At 39.0% G+C, this 17,651-nt stretch overlaps 1 protein-coding gene across 2 annotated transcripts; it reads right to left on the bottom strand.

Annotated features, from left to right (window-relative positions):
* Positions 1-2,617: 2,617 nt before the first annotated feature.
* On the bottom strand, positions 2,618-14,934 carry LOC137973372 (putative histone-lysine N-methyltransferase PRDM6). 2 transcript variants are annotated; one of them, XM_068820169.1, is made up of 7 exons: positions 14,846-14,934; positions 9,867-10,051; positions 8,737-8,945; positions 6,524-6,773; positions 5,661-5,728; positions 4,610-4,750; positions 2,618-4,533 (listed from the first exon to the last, which is right to left on the bottom strand). In XM_068820169.1, the coding sequence occupies exons 1-7, from the start codon at positions 14,905-14,907 to the stop codon at positions 4,243-4,245; spliced, it is 1,206 nt and encodes a 401-aa protein (XP_068676270.1). In that variant the 5' UTR covers positions 14,908-14,934; the 3' UTR covers positions 2,618-4,242. The 2 variants fall into 2 exon arrangements, with proteins under 2 accessions (XP_068676270.1, XP_068676271.1); XM_068820170.1 differs by lacking the exon at positions 14,846-14,934 and adding an exon at positions 11,900-12,021 and having other exon boundaries at positions 2,619-4,533.
* Positions 14,935-17,651: the final 2,717 nt, after the last annotated feature.

Here is a 17,651-nt window from a genome sequence, read left to right as displayed (position 1 = left end):
GCGATTAAAATCACGCAAATTTATATTTTGAGATGACGTTCTCGTTGCCGTCGCCGTTGTCGTTGCTTAAGCTCCCTAGTAGCTAAAGCTCCCAAATATTATCAAGATCTACGCCGGCGACGGTCGACGAAAACGTCACCTCAAAATATAAGTTGACACGGTCATAAGTCTTTTGCGATTATTCAGTCTCGTTCACGTCCTACAATATGGGCGAAGTATCCTAAAAATAAATCGGTACGAGCGGTTTCAGAGTGAAAACAGAGAATGAAAGATTCTCTCTTGCATGCTTACGTTGTCGTCAAAACCTCAAATTTGATGATTTCACGTCGTCGTTACGCAGAGGACAGGGGCACCCAACGAGAATATAGTTCAAAATCTCTTAAACATAGCATTGTTAAACGTATAAGAGTTTTTAAACGGTAGATATAGGCATATTTCTATCCCCTAAAAATTTTTCATCTGTTCGGATTTCCTAGCTGAAAGTATGGTGATCCAAAAACTATAGGAATCAAAACTTACCTTTTCGAAAATTTGAGCCAGAAAAAAAAGCTCCCGAAAATTCTAGGTGACCTTTCTAGGGCAAAAATCCGTTAAAAATGGCCAATTATACATTTTTCAGATGTTCGAAAATCCTAGGACACGCAGGCGAGCAAGAAATTTTACAACAATTGGTCCGAAAATTCTAAATCTCAAATCGTCTTCCGAACAGATATTTTCCGAAAATTGTCGTTGGGTGCCCCTGAGAGGACCGCAACATACTTGCTAAAATCCGTGCTGGAGCACGATTATTCATGCTCTTTTAACCAATGATATTATAATTGTTTTGTGGCGTTGTCGTAGCCGAAGCCGTAGCCGTAGCCGTCGTCGTTTCTTAAACTCCCTAGTTGTCAGGACGAGAGCGGAAAAGAAATGTATTTAAATCCACACCGCACGTGCTGGTTGTGCAGAACTATTGTTTTGTTCATTAAATATATTGTTTTCTACCGTTCTCGTTAACCTGTTAACCTCGACTCCGTCACAGCTAAAGCTCCTTTTTTCTCAGTTCGAAGGAGACTGTACTGCAAGGTAGTGAAATACTTATCGCACGTTTAGGACGCTATTATTTAACGATTTTAAAGAAGTGTGCCAATCGTAACGCTCACGTGGGGCGTTTTTTTATGGAGGGCGTGCCTAATGAATGGCGCGTGCAGTTTCTTTGTCCAGTAATTTGCATAAGCAGCAGCTCTTTGTGTGGGAAGCTCGAAAATCTTAATTTCGACTTGTTGGAAAGAAGCTTAACCTTTATTTGCGGTATGTATCTGTATTTGCGTTTTGTGGTGTAACTGGCTGGTTAGAGATTTGCCTTGTGGCTGAAGTTCTTGTGGTGGCTTTGTCCTCTCGCGGGAGGAGGTCGAGTTGATAGCTTGATTTCGGAAGTGTTTTGAGGATTTTTCCTCGTTAAAAGGGAGTTTACTGCCTGTTTGTTCGCTAATCACATCCAGGCGATATTGCAAAAAGTGAAAGATTCATTTTTACTCTTATAATGTCTTTTGTGTTCTCTTCTTTGTTCACTTTCGCGTCAGCTCGCATGCAGTCCTCCGTGCTTAAGGTTCACCGAAAGCCAGCGTTTTTTAATACCGAAACATCCGAGGGGCTTTTTAAACCACTACTTGCCAGTGCTTGGGCAAAGTCGGATTATGAATGCCAAAACTGTCATAAATGAACTGCGTTGATATGAGCCATTTTCTCACAGACAGATGTTTGTTGCTGAATTGGAAAAGCAAACTTTCATGTGTAAGGGATCTTTCCCGTGAAATGGCCTCCAGAAATTTCCATGGATACCCGCAAAAAGAACGAAATTACTCAGAGGTAAGTCGTAAATACTGTACTTCATCAAGCGGTATAAATGCTCTTCGGACAATTACGAATGGTCAAAGTTCGCCCCCTCCCCCTCCCCCTCCCCCTTGAATGAAGGAACATCCCGTTTCCGAACTGAGTAGATGTTTGCAAGTTGGTTGATATGTTCTAACTTTCGTGGAGAAACTAATGCAAGTTCTTATAACCATTAGGTTTTCTCTTGGTGTTAATCAATACGTTGTCCTGTTTTTTCTTAACGTACTTTCGCTGAAATGGGAATTTTGTCGATTTTGGAAGTTTATGTACGGTTTTTTAACTTGTTTTAGCTTCACCGAAGATTACCCATGCCTGTGTTTAAAGAAATAAAAGCTGATGGCGATGATGATTTTCGAATGTAGGTGACATTCCCTTTGTCGTTTTCCGACGTGCTTCAGCCCTTGCTGCAAGAAAACGTCATGTAAAACGAACACCTCCGGCGTAGCTTGTTTGCTATGGGCAGATTTGTACTTTGCCTTTCGACAGTGCTGTAACATGACTACCAGACCAATGTATCCAGCGGGGCCGAGTTTCTCGAAGCAATTGGTTTGTTCTAACTGTCGTTAAAATCCAGACAACAGAGAGATTTTCACAGTACTTAATGAGCAACTCGCCCCGGAGCAGCAATTCCTCCAAAACAATGAGTTACTGTTTTAACGCAAAGCCCCTGGAATTCCGGTTTGGTAGAACGAATGACACGCGCTCTTCCACCTAAAACTCAAGTTTCGTATCTGGGAAGTGATAACTTCGATTACCAGACCTGGAAAGTTAAAGGAAGGTTGCCGCTGATTTGGTTGTTCTGTTGAAGAAATTGGGTGTTCTGCGTTTGGTTTTAAAGAGAACCATGGAAGAAAAGTGATCTATTCAAAACTCTTCAGAAGGTTCAGCACAAATGTTTACACCATCCGTAAAACACTAATTGTTATGATAATCATTAGACAATTGAAAGTCTTAGAAACGGTCGTAAAACCATTTTACAAGTTATAAACAACCGACTTAAAAATGAATCTTAATACTACCGCAAAAATGACCTACGCTTAATGTTTTCGCAACAATATGTACTAGTTAGCCACGCCCCTAAGATTTGTGTTTGATTCTACGTCATCACTGCTCATTCACTGTTGACGAGACGAAAACATTATTTCGCGGCCATCATTAATAAGCTTACAGCTTAAAATAAAATATTAACTGTATTAAAAAAAGATGATACATTCATTTGTAGTATAGTAGCAGAGTTTGCTACATTCAGTGCGTTGATTCAGTGCCTCAATTGCATAATTATGCTGATCAAACGTCCCTGGGCTTTGGACGTTACAAAATTAATAGTGTGCATTTTAAATGAAATTGTTAACTCCCATGGTATAAATCTAATAAATAGCGCGTTACGGCTTACCTATTGTTAAAATACACGAAACAACGCGTCTATATGGTAACCATTTTTTAGTGTCAGTGATACAATCAAGGGCTTTCAAGATTAAAAAATAAGGAAACTGCTGATTAAGGGAACATTCTTCCATCGGAGATGTAAAAAGAGTTGGAATTTCCAATCGTTCAAGTCTCTAATTCTATTAATGGCCATCTAGGCCCGTAGAGCCGAGTTGACTCTTGTCTCAGCATAGTACCAGCTAGCATTTTACCTACGAATTTTTTTATGTCACTTTTATTACTTTAGAGCGTCCCTACTGAATTAACGCCAACATTTTTCGCTATCCGCTATTCTCATGAGCCAGTGAGTACGATAGCATTGTATTTTTACCGTCCTGATATGTAGTTCAGTTTATAACTGAAGGTAAATGTGTGTCGATTGTAGGCTTTTATAGATTGTGCTAGTAAAAGTATCATATTATGCTACTAGCAATGCCCATTTTTTGCCCAAATTATGAAACTTTTTCTTAATATGGTTCCTTTTTGCAAAATGAGCGAAACAAGTCCAAAAAATTCTCTTCTTCTATTGTACTTTGCTTTCTTAGTTTTAAGGCAACTGTTTATGGCTATGTTTGCTGGTTCTGGTATGGTCTCGGGGCAAGTTATCCGGCGGCATGTCTGACGCCATTTTGCAAACCTGTAAATGAGGTACCAACACCATCTAGCAACATGTCTTGCCAGAATGCTAGCCTCCTGGGGGAAGGGGGGAGGGGGGAGGGCTCCCTCCCCCCTCCCTCCGTCGTTACTAAATTGTGAATGCGGCTAAAAATATTGAGCAAAAATGGTCTCAGGCTTATCAGTATATACGGATTATGCTATCAAAAATTATGCTAGCACCATCTTTAAAAGCCTAGTGTCGAGTGCTGACTTAGAGGATGTTGTTTTTTTCTCAAGCTAGTTATAACAAAAGAACTTTTAAATTGTCAAAAAATGCATTCTTCTTGCTCATTTCCTCTCCACGTTGTTATCCCTGAGGCACTCTTCCGGTGACTTCTGATGCCTGCTTAGTTGGGTTGATTGCGAGAACGTTTTATGACATTTCTCGCATTTAAATGGCTTTTCTCCCGTGTGCGTTCTTATGTGATTGTTCAGTGTCGTAGCACCGGCGAATGAGCGCCCGCAAAATCCGCATTTGAATGGCTTCTCGTTGATATGAATGACAACATGTTCTCGCAGCTCCGAGGGGCCTGTGAACGATGAAGGACAGTGGCCGCATTGGTATGGACGATCTGGGGACTGCAGAAGAAAAAAAGCTGTATTTGGATTTTGTAAAAATTTTAATATATCAGAACTAAAAGAAAACCTCCATTACCTGTGGACAAACATGCATCTGGAGTAGAACGCGTTGTGAAAACGTCTGTGAGCATTGACCACATTGCCATATATGGGGTTCCCCTTGATCTTTGAGGCCCAACCCATAAGGGTCCAAGGATCTCTCTGGGTCATCAAAGTCCTAAAGATAAAACGATATTCTAAGCTGGATAATTATATAGTAGTAGCAATACTACTACCACTACAAAAAAAGTTACTTATTACCTCACTTTTCAAAAATATCTTTTTAAAAGTAAATACATCATTATGACAAACAACATAATGTTAAAGCAAAAACACATGGAGAAATATAAAACATTGAAAATAAAATATTACTAAAACAAAACATATACCACATAGCTGTGCATGCTAACGCGTAAGTGCAAGTTCTTTCTTAAAAGTCACCATGTTTATGCTCTCTAACGTGATAAGCCGTTTGGTTATAAACCCGTAGCGATAATGGAACTGTTACTGAAGCGTTTTAAGAATCGCCCAAGTTCTTCAGTCTAGGAGGTTACAACCTTCTCTAACCGGATTTAGGATCGCGAGGATCTGCCGGCTTGTTCTGTTATAATGACTTTTAAATTTTGTTGGTCACGATTTTGCGTGACCTGTCGGGGAAGGACCGGAACCGAAGAAAGGATCGATCGATGAAAGGTTTTTCTAAAAAAAAATTCTCGAGCATAGCAACGAAGTTTCAAGCCGGCGTTATCTTTAAACAACGTGAAAGTGCCAGAATAAGGTTATATTGAGCCAAGATAGTATCTTCAGTGAGCACAATGGCTCCGACAATATCACGCGTTGACATTTTCAGCGCTTGTTACCAACATATTTTGCAATTTTCAGTAAAAAAAAAAAAAAAAAAAGTAATTATACCATATACCCATTTCAACATGCAAGTCAAACACTGCCTACGAATGAACTGATTCCATTTGTTGGTTAAGTAGTTAATTGTCAAACAACAAAATGAAAAGAAAACTAACATGACAGGCTTACATACTGTGGATGTTTTTAAATCAAACAGTCTAAAATCTCGAAAAATCTGACTTCACCTCATCCCTTGGGGCATCGTATAAAAGATCGTCTTCCATCCCTGTGGGCTTCCACTGAACTCTTGACTCTATAAGTAAAATAGCGCAATTAACAAGACAGAAGAAATAGTTTTTATTGTTTAGATACAGATGAAATACTAGTATTTTCCTTCTTACGAAAAAATCACGTCTTCACTGCGCGCAGTGAACATATCATTTTCTTTCACATGTGATCTAGATGTCGTCATGGTAACTAACACTATTAGCCAATAAAACTCGAGTTTCTCCTTCATTGTAAAATACTTTTGTACTGTAATATAATTCACCTCTACTACATTAACACTCTAATTGCACAATTTTACATTATCATAACTTTCATATCTTGTCTCATGTTACACAACATGCGCGTTTTAGCGGTTGGTAACCACTTTTTCGCCATTTCGAAAATGTAATAAAACAAGTTGTTTTTAATCTGGACATATCATATCTATATAATAAACAGAACATTACGTGGAAACAATATTTAAGTGGAGCATTCCAGTACGCTGCCTATATAAAGATGATGTAGGAAGGTCCCTAACCTTTTTCAGCAGTAGATTCCATATTTTATGACCAATGTATGTAATAGAATGCTTTCCATGTGTAGTCGTATTAAAACTCGGTATGGCGAAATCCTTGTCTCTCAGGACTTTATCTGCATTTTTTCTGGACATAAGTGCTAGAACGTCACATAGAATCACATAGAATCATGAAACCGGGTGAAATAGTTGTGCGCATGCCTAATGTGTTGGCCACACCAGGTTGGTGTTAGCGTGTGTCACTTTGCTTTTTTGTTTTTTGTCTTTTTTTTCAAAATCATAAAACGTATCATGAGTCCTATGTACCTTTAACCACCTTGGCTTTCATTAATGCTGGAATATCCAGGAACTCGGAGTATTTTTCATCGTACCACACTAAAAGCTCTCTGCCAACTGGAATGTGTCTAAACGCCCGGTAGTAAATATTCCCACAGTACTGGAAGACGGTCATATTCTGTTCTTCCCTGTAGCGAGCACATTGGATAAACCGCATCCAACTCGACATAAATTCTTCACTGCCGTCAATAAAGTGGCTGAATTTTCCATCTTTGTATATCTACCAAGGTAGAACAAAAATAGCGTGGCAGTTGTGTATTGATATAAGGGGTCTCAGCAGAAACCCATAAGGGTTGAAACGTGTAACGGCCCCTTGTGTGCTGGGAAACAAGCTTCTGAATATTCAATTTGCTAAGTACCATATTTGGAATAACAAGAGCGAGTGGTTTCCAAATATGGTACTTAGCTCTGAAACATTCAACCAATCAGTTCGCACTGAATAATTGGAAGCTGTGAACGCGCGTTACATGTTTCAACCCTTATGGGTTTCTGGTCTCACTTAACACCCGTACAGTCGTTATGTGCAAGACTTAAAATTAAGCCCCGGTCAAAGTTGACCAAATCTTTTGTCGTTTTTGCTACCTTGTTTGATGTTGTTTGATCGTGTGTGTTAAAATCTAAATTCCATCAAACATTCGATCAAACAGCATCAAACATCTTGTGTTTGATGAACGGTATTTGGTTCGTTGAGCTGGCCTCACCGTGTTTGGTGCGCTCATGCGTATTACGATGCAGATTTTGGTCATGCGCATCCACGATGCCCGATATCCTTTTCGAACTCAGCTGTTCGGACCGTGTTAGTTTGATGGCTTGTTTGATAGCGTTTGGCCACGTCATCAAACACGAGGAGCCTTTGTAAAGAAGGCAGTGAATCAAACTCTACAACTTGTTATCAACTGGGTTAAAAACAACAACAGCTCACTCAGTTCATTTGTGCTCGTGATGAGTGCATGGAAGGAAAGAAAGGAAATTGAAGTTGAATGCTTACCAATAATGAGAGCGCAGCCTCTTAGAAATATTTAAATGATGTTTGGTCTTCGAAGGGATATTGGGCTCGAAACATCTCTTTTTTTATATTTTTCTCCAGTTTGCCTTATTACCGAGGCCCGGGTTGCTCGAAGCATGGTTAGCGCTAACCAGCGTTAAATTCCATGGAAACCATCAGGTTTTTATACCTCTTAACCAACGATTAGCGCTAACCAGGCCACGAGTAACCGGTCCCTGGTTAATCAGTATCAGTTCCGTTTTTCTTTATAGAAGTGTTGCAAGGGCCTTACAACCACAAAAAACGATCACCGAAAATTATCTCCGCTGTTTTTCTTTAATTTTAAAACGGTTTTTGTCTGTTTAAAGCAAAGGAGCTGAAACACGTCAGAATCGTGTTGCTTTGCTGGTATCCAGGCTGGTATCTTTCTTTTCTTTTTTTAAATTGAGCGTCTATTTTAACAATCAAGTGAATTTTTCAGACTTCTCTACGCAATTGAAAAAATTGCGTTCACAACTGCGAGGATCATAGCTTCACTTGATTTCATATCCGCAGTTCATATATGATCCATTTCATACAACATTTCATCGTTTATTTTAACAATGACGCAATCCCGTCCGTTTGTTTTGTATTGCTTCGATTATTGATTGGCTAAAAGTCTGACAGACATCTTTACTGAATTAAATGACCAATCAGAACAAGGAATTGTGCGTTCCGATATATTGGCGAATTTGACTGTTTGGTTCTGCTGGGATGTAAGGCCGTAATTACCCGATTTGTCTTTGTGACACTCAATTTAGTATCCAATACGTAGTCGATTGATCGCATGGCTACGGGAGCTTGCCAGTAGGAGCTTGCCTCTCCCATACAAGCTCTGAGTCAACTTTTGCGCGTATCTTTCGATATTTTTAGACTACCACGAGTTCTTCGGCTCTGCACACACTGTTTAGAATAGCCAATCAGAATAAGGTTTTTTCCAACGAAAACAAAAACAGCAAAAAACAACGTATGCACATTGTGCAAATTGATGTAAATATGAGTCTCCTGCTGAAGGGTTGGTTCTAAAAATAGAAAGATACGCGCAAAGGTTGGCTCAAGAATGTGGTGCATAGCGAGGGTTCCTGATGGCTACTCGGCATTGTTTATACAATTGACATGGCCTAAATTCACCATTTTCATGAAAGGCATATCACCTTACCTCCCACATATAACTATTGTGAGCTCCTTGTCGCAGTTCCTCTCGCCTCACAACCTGGCCTTCATACGGACCGATCCATGTTCCAGGGGGAATGGGTTGAGATGCACACACTCCAAAGTCCGCCCCAGGCACACTCGACTTGCAAAGCCTGACCTCATCCGGGAATATCAATGACGGACTTCGTGGTGAGCAACGCTTTTTCTTTAGATCTGTTCAGATACACAATTAATCAGTCAATCAGTAACCTCATCGACTTGTCGAGGTTACGTAAATTGGCCACATTAAGTTTTTATGAGCATTGTTTCTCACGTCACAGTTTGCGTTAAGACAACAGTACTTTGAAAATGATTTGCTTTCTGGTTGAAACCGCTGCCAAACTGCAGGACCAGGAGCCTATTGCCTGAAGCCTCCATACCTATTATACCCTTGAGTCAACCCTACTGTCTCATATCTTTTTATTTTCAGAACTGAACTTTTCATCATTTTGAAATACCTTCGTGCTTCGGGTGTGCTGCACCTGATGTAATCAGTGGCCGATCATAGGTCTCTTGTGATTGGCTACTGTGGAAAAAACCCGCGAAAACCCGCGGCCCCCTGGAAGGTGCTTCTAAAAATAAAAAAGACACGGGACAGGGTTGACTCAGAGGGTTAACGGAGATGGAGGCTCTGGGTAGTGGGCTACCCCTGACAGGACAAAATTGTCAACAGACAAATTCAAGTGATAGGGCTCTTTTGGACTTTCTCAAGTAAATTTCAAATGCAATTTTGCGATTGTTTCCGTGTTTTGCACTACTCCGCGTATTTTTAACATAGTTGATGTCTCAGTGCACATTTGTAGCAAATCAGACAACAGCCAAAATAAATTGAATTTTTCTCGTGCGTTTTGCGCTTTTTGCGTTGATTGGTTTATTTAATAATCTGCTTCTGTTGTAAATAATCGTGATGATACCCTATTCAAAAAAAAAACGCTCCTAAAAAAATAGAAAATATACGTACAATTGGCCTTGGAATCAGAAAATAGCGAATGTCGTTTTGAGTACCAACTCTGACTTCTTAGCTATCCGTATCGTATGAGTTTCGTAAGTTTCAACAGAAAGTCTGTTGCATGCATGCCAGCATGCCCACGTTACCTTGGCAATTCTCCCTCTGTTTAAGCAATTTAAGTGGGTCTTCAATAAGTGCAGGCTCAACAGGCTTGTGGCCATACAAGTACATGCAGATATCTTCCAAAGAGAACTTCGGCCTCTTGGCTAGCGCTCCGGTTACTGGATATTTTGATTCACTTAACGGACACGACTTGTTCATGCTCTCCTTGCTATATTGAAAGGAAAACAAAAACGGTGAGCCTTAGGCACTGTCTCGCAACACGTGAACATAGGCCATGTGGTAAGCCGACGAACCCGTTTTCGTCATCAGTACTTCGGGTCTTATGTCTGCGCATGACCCGAGTCATGCGTAAAAGAGAAGAGCTCTGGTGACGAGATTGCGATGATCCCACACAGTTATTGGAAAGACCAGTGGATGTCGCCTACGTCATGCTTTGTAAACGGGAGCTCTAATAAATTTAAGGTCGATGGATCACTTGTCCCACTTTTTACGCCTGGCAAGAAACAGAGCAAGAAACAAGCAGGGCAGTGGCGATTTTACCTGTTTTGGTATGATAAGTGAATGTGGGTAGTGAGACAACAAAAACCCGTATTCGGTAGATGATAAAATCTCGATAAAAATTATTGTTTTCGTTTTGCAAGTTGATGTGATCACAATGCTAGTGAGTCAAAGAGAAGTACCTCAATCACTATTCCACTCCTATGATGATGATGATAATGATGATGATGATGATGATGATTATTATTATTATTATCCGTTATTATCTGGAGAAAGCATTTTGGTCAGGCTATCATTGCCGACTAAAATAAACACTATTGGGCTACCTTTCTCCTTTTGTTTTCATACAACAGGTTCATTTATCAGCCAGTTAAAGCAAGTTTCATTGTCTGGATGGAGTTAATTTACCCAATGTTCGATCTTGGTCCTGTTTAGACCGTCACAAAAGCGTGGAAATTTTTATAATGCCAAAAAGTCTTTCACCGTTTGATAATTTCTATCCTTGTCTAGTGCTTTGAGAAGACTTCACTGAGTTATCTGAAACACGTAATAACTATGGTTTTTCGGCCCAATGTTTCCATCTGAATTAAAGTTTGTTTGAATAAGATTCAAATTCATTCGAATTGTTTACTCTACTAGTACACGCAGAACCTTAGGACATTTTTTTGTAATAACCTACATGGAAAATCTTCATCTTTGTCATGGCCAGTGCAACAGGCCGAGAAATTAAAAAAAAAAACATTCTGCGTCGCGTTAAGAGGACAGTTTTGCCGACAACATCACGGCGAGTTTATGCAACTTGAACTGAGTCCAAAACCTGACGAATCATTAGTCCTTTGAATAAATAACCGTATTTTTAACTCACTTTTTTTCTTTTCTTTTATAGCAATTATAATAAACAATGTTTGTTTGTGAGCATTGGAGACTTAATTAGTTTGGAGCTCTTTGAAATGTGGCCAGGATTTTCGGTATTATTTATTTAAACAAAAAACCCGCGTATCTAACAATCACAAAGCCACACATAAAAGTTAATTCTCCTCAAAGAATCTAATTTACAGCACCGTTGTGGGCTTGAAATTTCAAGGGTTTTGTTTATGATACAATCTACGGGTCATTAGTAAATTATTAATCATCTTAAACTAGTTTTACCACAACTTTTGGAAAGAATTATTTCCAAGCACATTTAATGCAGAATACCTTTGAATCGCTTTGCCCAATTTCTGCGATCTTACTTTTTCCTTTACTCTTAAACAGATTTACTATTACACAGCAATGTAGCATCGTATGGCAAACTTTGTCTTTTGTGAGAACTGCTTTAACTTCGGAGTTCAGAAAAAACGTCGCCCTTTTTTTTTTTTCGCAGGGAAAAACAAATCAGCACTCGATAATGTTCACTTAAAATCTAAAACAAGAATTTGAAATTTAAGCCTTGCGAGCAACAGCCAAAACTGAGTTTGTGGCTTTTGCCGGGAAATTGTTTTGTCGCCTTTAAGTTTAGTTCGTATCAACAAGAAAACTAAGTAGATATACACACCACTAAATATAAGTACAAACTCACAAATTATCCCGGAATTATCTTGCTTTCGAGCTTGCAATGTGACGGGATGCCCGATCCAAGGCAGTTTCTTGTGCATAATTAAATTATCTACAAAACCAACTGTCAAGGAGTTCGCACTTTTTGACAGATATCTTTAATTTGTTGAGCAGGTAGTTTAACTAGTCTTATTATCAATATTCATGATGAGAATTCTTTTGGGTATAGACCGCCAAGTGACAAAATAAAACAATGTTAGCACGCCAGGTGAATACCGATAAAAAAATCGAACTTTTTTACTTTTGTTGTTTGGCTTTATGAGTTTTTTAACTTCTAAACTGTTTAGTTTTGTCAAATTAAACACCAACTATACCAAAGTGGTCGGGATACAGAGAGACTAAATCTTGCTTTTTGCTTGGCAGAGAAAAACGTCTTTGTTTAACTCCTTAGGGTGTATTTTTTTGTTGAAACAATTCTTAGCTTTTAGCATAGCGGGTGCTACACAATTATGACGTTTAGTTTTTTTTCATTTTTACAACACACACGAATGCCTTTTATTTTGCGAAAATAAGGGAGACAAAAGGGACTAGAAAACTCTTTAGCAGCGAAGGACTGTCTTCAACTTCTTGAAAATTACATTTTGAGTTTACCGATGGTCAATTCCTGAAATTGATCTGAGAAAAAAAAAGCTAGCGCATGAAGTTTGAATACAAGGATGTAGAAAGAGTTTTTAAATTCTACTCTAACTTTGTTATTTTGATAATTAAAGTTCCTGAAAGCAAGACTGATATTCCTACTTACAAAAAGAATGTAATTATTCGAAGATTTGGACACTGAATCATCGAATTGTTGTACTGAAGCTATATCTTTCAAGACTGTTTACTTTCATGAAGGGTTCTAGCGCAATAAGGAATTTCTATCGATCTAGAAGGCATAACGTGACATCTTTCGCTGAGTTGCAGTCATTTTTCCAGTTTGTACTAAGCAGAAATTAGCTGCTTCTGTATATATCTCGTCCCAAATACACGATCTCTCGCCACTCACTGGCAGCTAAGAACTCCCTGACCCCTGGAGTATTTTATGCCCCGATGAATGGCACTTGTGTGAAATTGTGACAACTACCAGCACAACCATTCGGTTCTCAAGCTACAGGTATTCTTTTTAAAACGATAGCATAGTTTAATGATTTGCACAAGCCTGTGCACATTTTTATTAAACCATTTGAGCAAACTCGATTTTTTCTTTTTCTTTCTTCTTGAAACGAAATACGTTTGCAGTTTTAGTGAAACAAGTGGTTCACGTATTAAAGTGTGCGTTTTGTACGGCGTTATCCAGATTTTCTTTCGAAGTTCGAAGTCAACGATTTATATGCAAGAGCTGTTACGTTCTAGGCGCACAAACTACTCTTCTTTTGTACATGTGCTCCGGCGCAAACTTCCCCCTTGCATCCAAAACTCTGAACTATCACTAGATTAACGCAGAAAGAAGGATGTATCCGGGTTTTGTTGGGAGAGGATAAAAGTGTTTTAAGAATTTACTGTGCAAGATGAACCAAGATTCCTCAATTTATTCCAGTGCGATCGAATTAGCAATTATACAAGCGCTTTGGAAGAAAACGCCTTGTTAAATAAACTCAACAAAGTCAATGGGCTAGGTCTTATGACTGCATTTCCTAAGTTCCTGTTATAATATTAATAACCAGCAAAATGCTGGACAAACAAGAATTATACATCATGCTGAAGTTATTCTCTTTTAGAAGTTTGACTATTAATCACTATGCCAATGTGTCAAAAAGTCTCGGGATATTTTGTTGGCTAACAGCTCTAATGAAAACTAGATAGGAATTCTCACTTTCGTGGTAACGTTCGTTACTTCAAGATAAACAATAAGACATGCTTAAAATTTGACTAAATTTAACCCTTTGAAAATTTGAAAAAATAAATGAAAAACACCCTGATGGTCTAAAAAAAAAATGTGTATCATCACAGTGTGAAAAACTTGTGAATCTTGTTGAAATTAATAATATTCTTTTAAATTACAGTGGCTCATTCAATGATAGCTCATGGTAATGATTGTCAGAAAAAGCATTGAAAGAGAACAAACTCGGAGTTTTCTTATATTTTGACCTTCTTTGAAGTTTGAAGTTACAAAGTTTTCTAAAATATTAACGCCTTGCACAGATTGTTGTCAACTTTTGGTTAGCTTTGAGGGTTTAATGTCGTACTTATAAAATTTTCTTTTATCGTTAGCTGGTTTACGTCAATCGCTTAAGAAACACCTTAAGGGATAAAGTTTATATTTAAGTTGACATAAACAATAAGAAATAAAACAGAAGAGAGTTTACGCTCCGACAATTTATACCAGTATCTAAAAACAAAGGAGTTACTGGTATCGAACTGGAGTTAATGCCTTTTATTAATCTAATTTACTCAATTTTATCCACCGTTGACGGTTCTCAGGTTGGTTACACATACATTCGGCGGGTCATTGTTGAATAATTTAGCATTAGGGTCCCATTTTTACCGCATGGTCTGTTAAGAATTTTGTACGCCCCCGAAAAATCTTTTCTTTGTTTAAGTGTATTTGGCTGAATGTTATAAGCGAAAAGGAACTAAAGAAAAAACATTGAATAAGATTTTTGCAGACAAAGAAAATGGAAAATGAGAAAATACCGAGGTGTTCATCGACACAAAATTAGGAGCTTGCATTAAATTGGAAATTATTCGTTTTGACGTCAATTTTGAGAGGTACTCATGCACTCACATTCGAGAAAGTTTTGTAACTTTCTTGTAACATTTGTATGTGGTTGAATTATAACTTTGAATGGACAACTCTACTAGCATTCACTCTATAACATATACATTTGTGTTTGTGTTTAAGATTTAGTACGAAATATCAACAACGATATTTAACAGTTAGAGATCCTCCGTTTTAATTAATATAGACACAAATTACACACATAAAACTCACTCGAAAGATTCCTTTCCGTCCTCTTCGACCTGGCCTTCAATGAACACCCGCGCCTTGTGCATAATTGAATCGTCTTCAGTCCAAGTGTCATAAACTCTACACTTTTTGACAGCAATGTTTAATTTGTTAAGCAGGTAGTTTAACTTTTCTTATCATCAATATTAATAATGTGAATGCATTTGGATATTTAGTAACCGCCAATAGTAAGAAGATAATTGAAAAGGTTTTGCACAAAGCCTACGTGTAAGTCTCTCAGATTCAGCAAAGAACATGACCCGAGCCAGAAAACAAGAGGTTTCACATTATTACTAGCAGTTGTTCTAAGCAAGCCGGGTTAGTTTCCAAGTAAGTGTGAACAAAGGCCTGTCGGTTGCCATGGTATCAAACTCCCCTCAGCGTTAATCGCGATAATGTTTAACCGAAGTCTACCGGTTGCCATGTTATTTGAAACGGCTTAGGGCTAATCGTTGATCGGTCCCTACGTCTCTTTTGGTCCAGTTTAGCGTTAATCTCAGGTCAAGTGCAACCAAAGCCGGGTACGTGCCAAGGTATTTAATTTGCCCCTTCAGTGTTCAGTGCTGATCCTACTTCGAACAAACCGGTTCAAACACTATTTCCAATCCACCGAAGATTGTTGTATGTTTGGTGAGGATCAGTTACATGGAACATGGGATTTTACTATGTGAGTTTATTTAAAAAAAAAAAAAAGCTGGGGTGAATATGTCTTCTAAATAGGGTCGATAGACTGACTCTTCTGGTCATTTATGATTCTCCGGCCCTGGGATTGCTTGCCAATGGCGTCGATTTATCTCAACCGATTATCTCACATCGCTTAATATGAAGTTTGAGACTCGGATTCGAACGAAATATTCCCATGCTTAAGTTAGTTTTCTGAGTTCTGGATGCCTTTCAAGGTCATTCTTATGACTTCCGAATTTATTTTTTAAAGGTATGAGAACGGAACGGCTTCGTTTCTGTATGCATTTTCCCTTCTCCACGGAATATGGACCGCGAAAAATAAGTACTAGCATCAGTATCGTCACCAGAGCTTCGGATCTTATCTCTGCGCATGACCCGAGGCTGTGCCAAGGCCGCATTTCCCCGTGGAAACTCTATGAAGGAGAACATGCTGCGGGGGGTTCTTATAGCCAAAAATAGGCTAGTTTCGAATTGTGCAGCAACGAAAGAACAGAATCGAGGTTCAGGGAAATAATTTGCATTTTCCATTTGTTTTGAACATCTTCAGTTCCCACGGCCTGCTCCCGTCTGATCTTGTAGCTCAGTCGGTAGAGCAGCGGTGATCTAACCCGAAGGTCGTAAGTTCAATTCCCACCCTGGTCAGAGTTTTTCTCTGTCCTTGTGTGGGCCCATTTCCATTAGTAGGGCTAACGCTCACATGGTTCATATGAGGTTGAAAACTAGCACTTCACATTATACTCTAATCAGTTAAGTCTGTTCAAATGTAAGTGCTACACGGCAAACGATTGCAAAAACGTAATCCTTCAAAATGCTAATTATTCCCCTGAAGCTCGACTCTGTTCTTTTGATGCTTAGCCTATTGGCTAATAGAACCTTACGGCGCCTGCTCACTCCTCGTGCTAACACGAATGCACCAATCAGAGACACTTTTGATTGTTTTTCACGAAAACCAATTAAAAGACACTTTGTTTCAGGGTTCCCCAGAGCTCTTCTCTCCCTCAACACAGAAGAAAAAAGAGCTCTGGGTTGACTCCGTAATATTGATTCATTTTAGCTTGATTTGATCGATAGTGGCATCACAAGGGCCTTGTTCGCTTTACATTTACATACTTGCCATTAATGCGCATTTTTAACATTGAAAGCCCAGTTTGCGCAATAACTTAAGATATGATTGGGACAACTAAATACATCTCCCTTTAGAAACCTTAAGACTGCACTTAGAAGGAGTTATAAATTTTCGACCTAAAAAAACTAGTGCGCATGCTCGGAGCTCGAACTTGCAATCCTGCTGCAAACGAAAAGTTCACGACGGCTGCAATGATAACACCTCGAGATGTTAAGACTCTTTGAGCGAATACCGGAGACTCCCAGACGAGAAATAGACGAGCGCAAAGGCGTACAGGCAGACAGACACAGATCTGAGACCTCTTTCTTTGAACCATGTTTTCTCGTAAGCAGATGTTACAGACTCTCTCCGTCACTTCCATCTAACCTCTTTCCTTCTATTTTTAAAATTACTAAAAGGGACAAGAGAACTGATTATTCATTTCAACAGCTTACTACTTGTATTGTTCACGAGCTACCATTTTTGTCAACTATTTATCACATTCGTAAATGTGATTATAGAGACTACTCACGTCTATTTCGACGCAATAAGCCTCGTAGAGTATAGCTCCTGGATACAATGCAGCGTGCACGTGCCGTGTTTCGCATCGTTTTCGCCCGTCCACACGTATACGATAAATCGATTTGAAAACGACAACTTTTTGAGGACAACCCGACTACGCATGCTTAACGCATGAGTATTCGTTTTTTTATGGTAACTATTTGGGCTAGAAAGTTGTCCCACCAAGCGCTAGTACTTTCAGTTCTAACCCAAAATTGTCGAGGTCTTGGCTGGCAACCACATGTCGTTTCAACCTTCCTCCTCTTGACACACGTAGTGAAAGTACCTAATAATGTTCTGCCGCCTTTTGGAATAGTCAGCTTGAAGAAACAACAAAGCTAAATTTGCTTGGAAAACAGGCATACAATTAGGTTTGAAATAAGCCCAAGTATTGAAGACAAGAAAGTGAGGCGCCTGTCCGCCATCTTGAATAAGTTTACA

The sequence above is a fragment of the Montipora foliosa genome, chromosome 10 (genome assembly GCF_036669935.1).
Source record: "Montipora foliosa isolate CH-2021 chromosome 10, ASM3666993v2, whole genome shotgun sequence".
NCBI lineage: Eukaryota > Metazoa > Cnidaria > Anthozoa > Scleractinia > Acroporidae > Montipora > Montipora foliosa.
The sequence above is the reverse complement of the archived record's forward strand: the minus strand, read 5'-3'. Positions and strand labels throughout refer to the sequence as shown.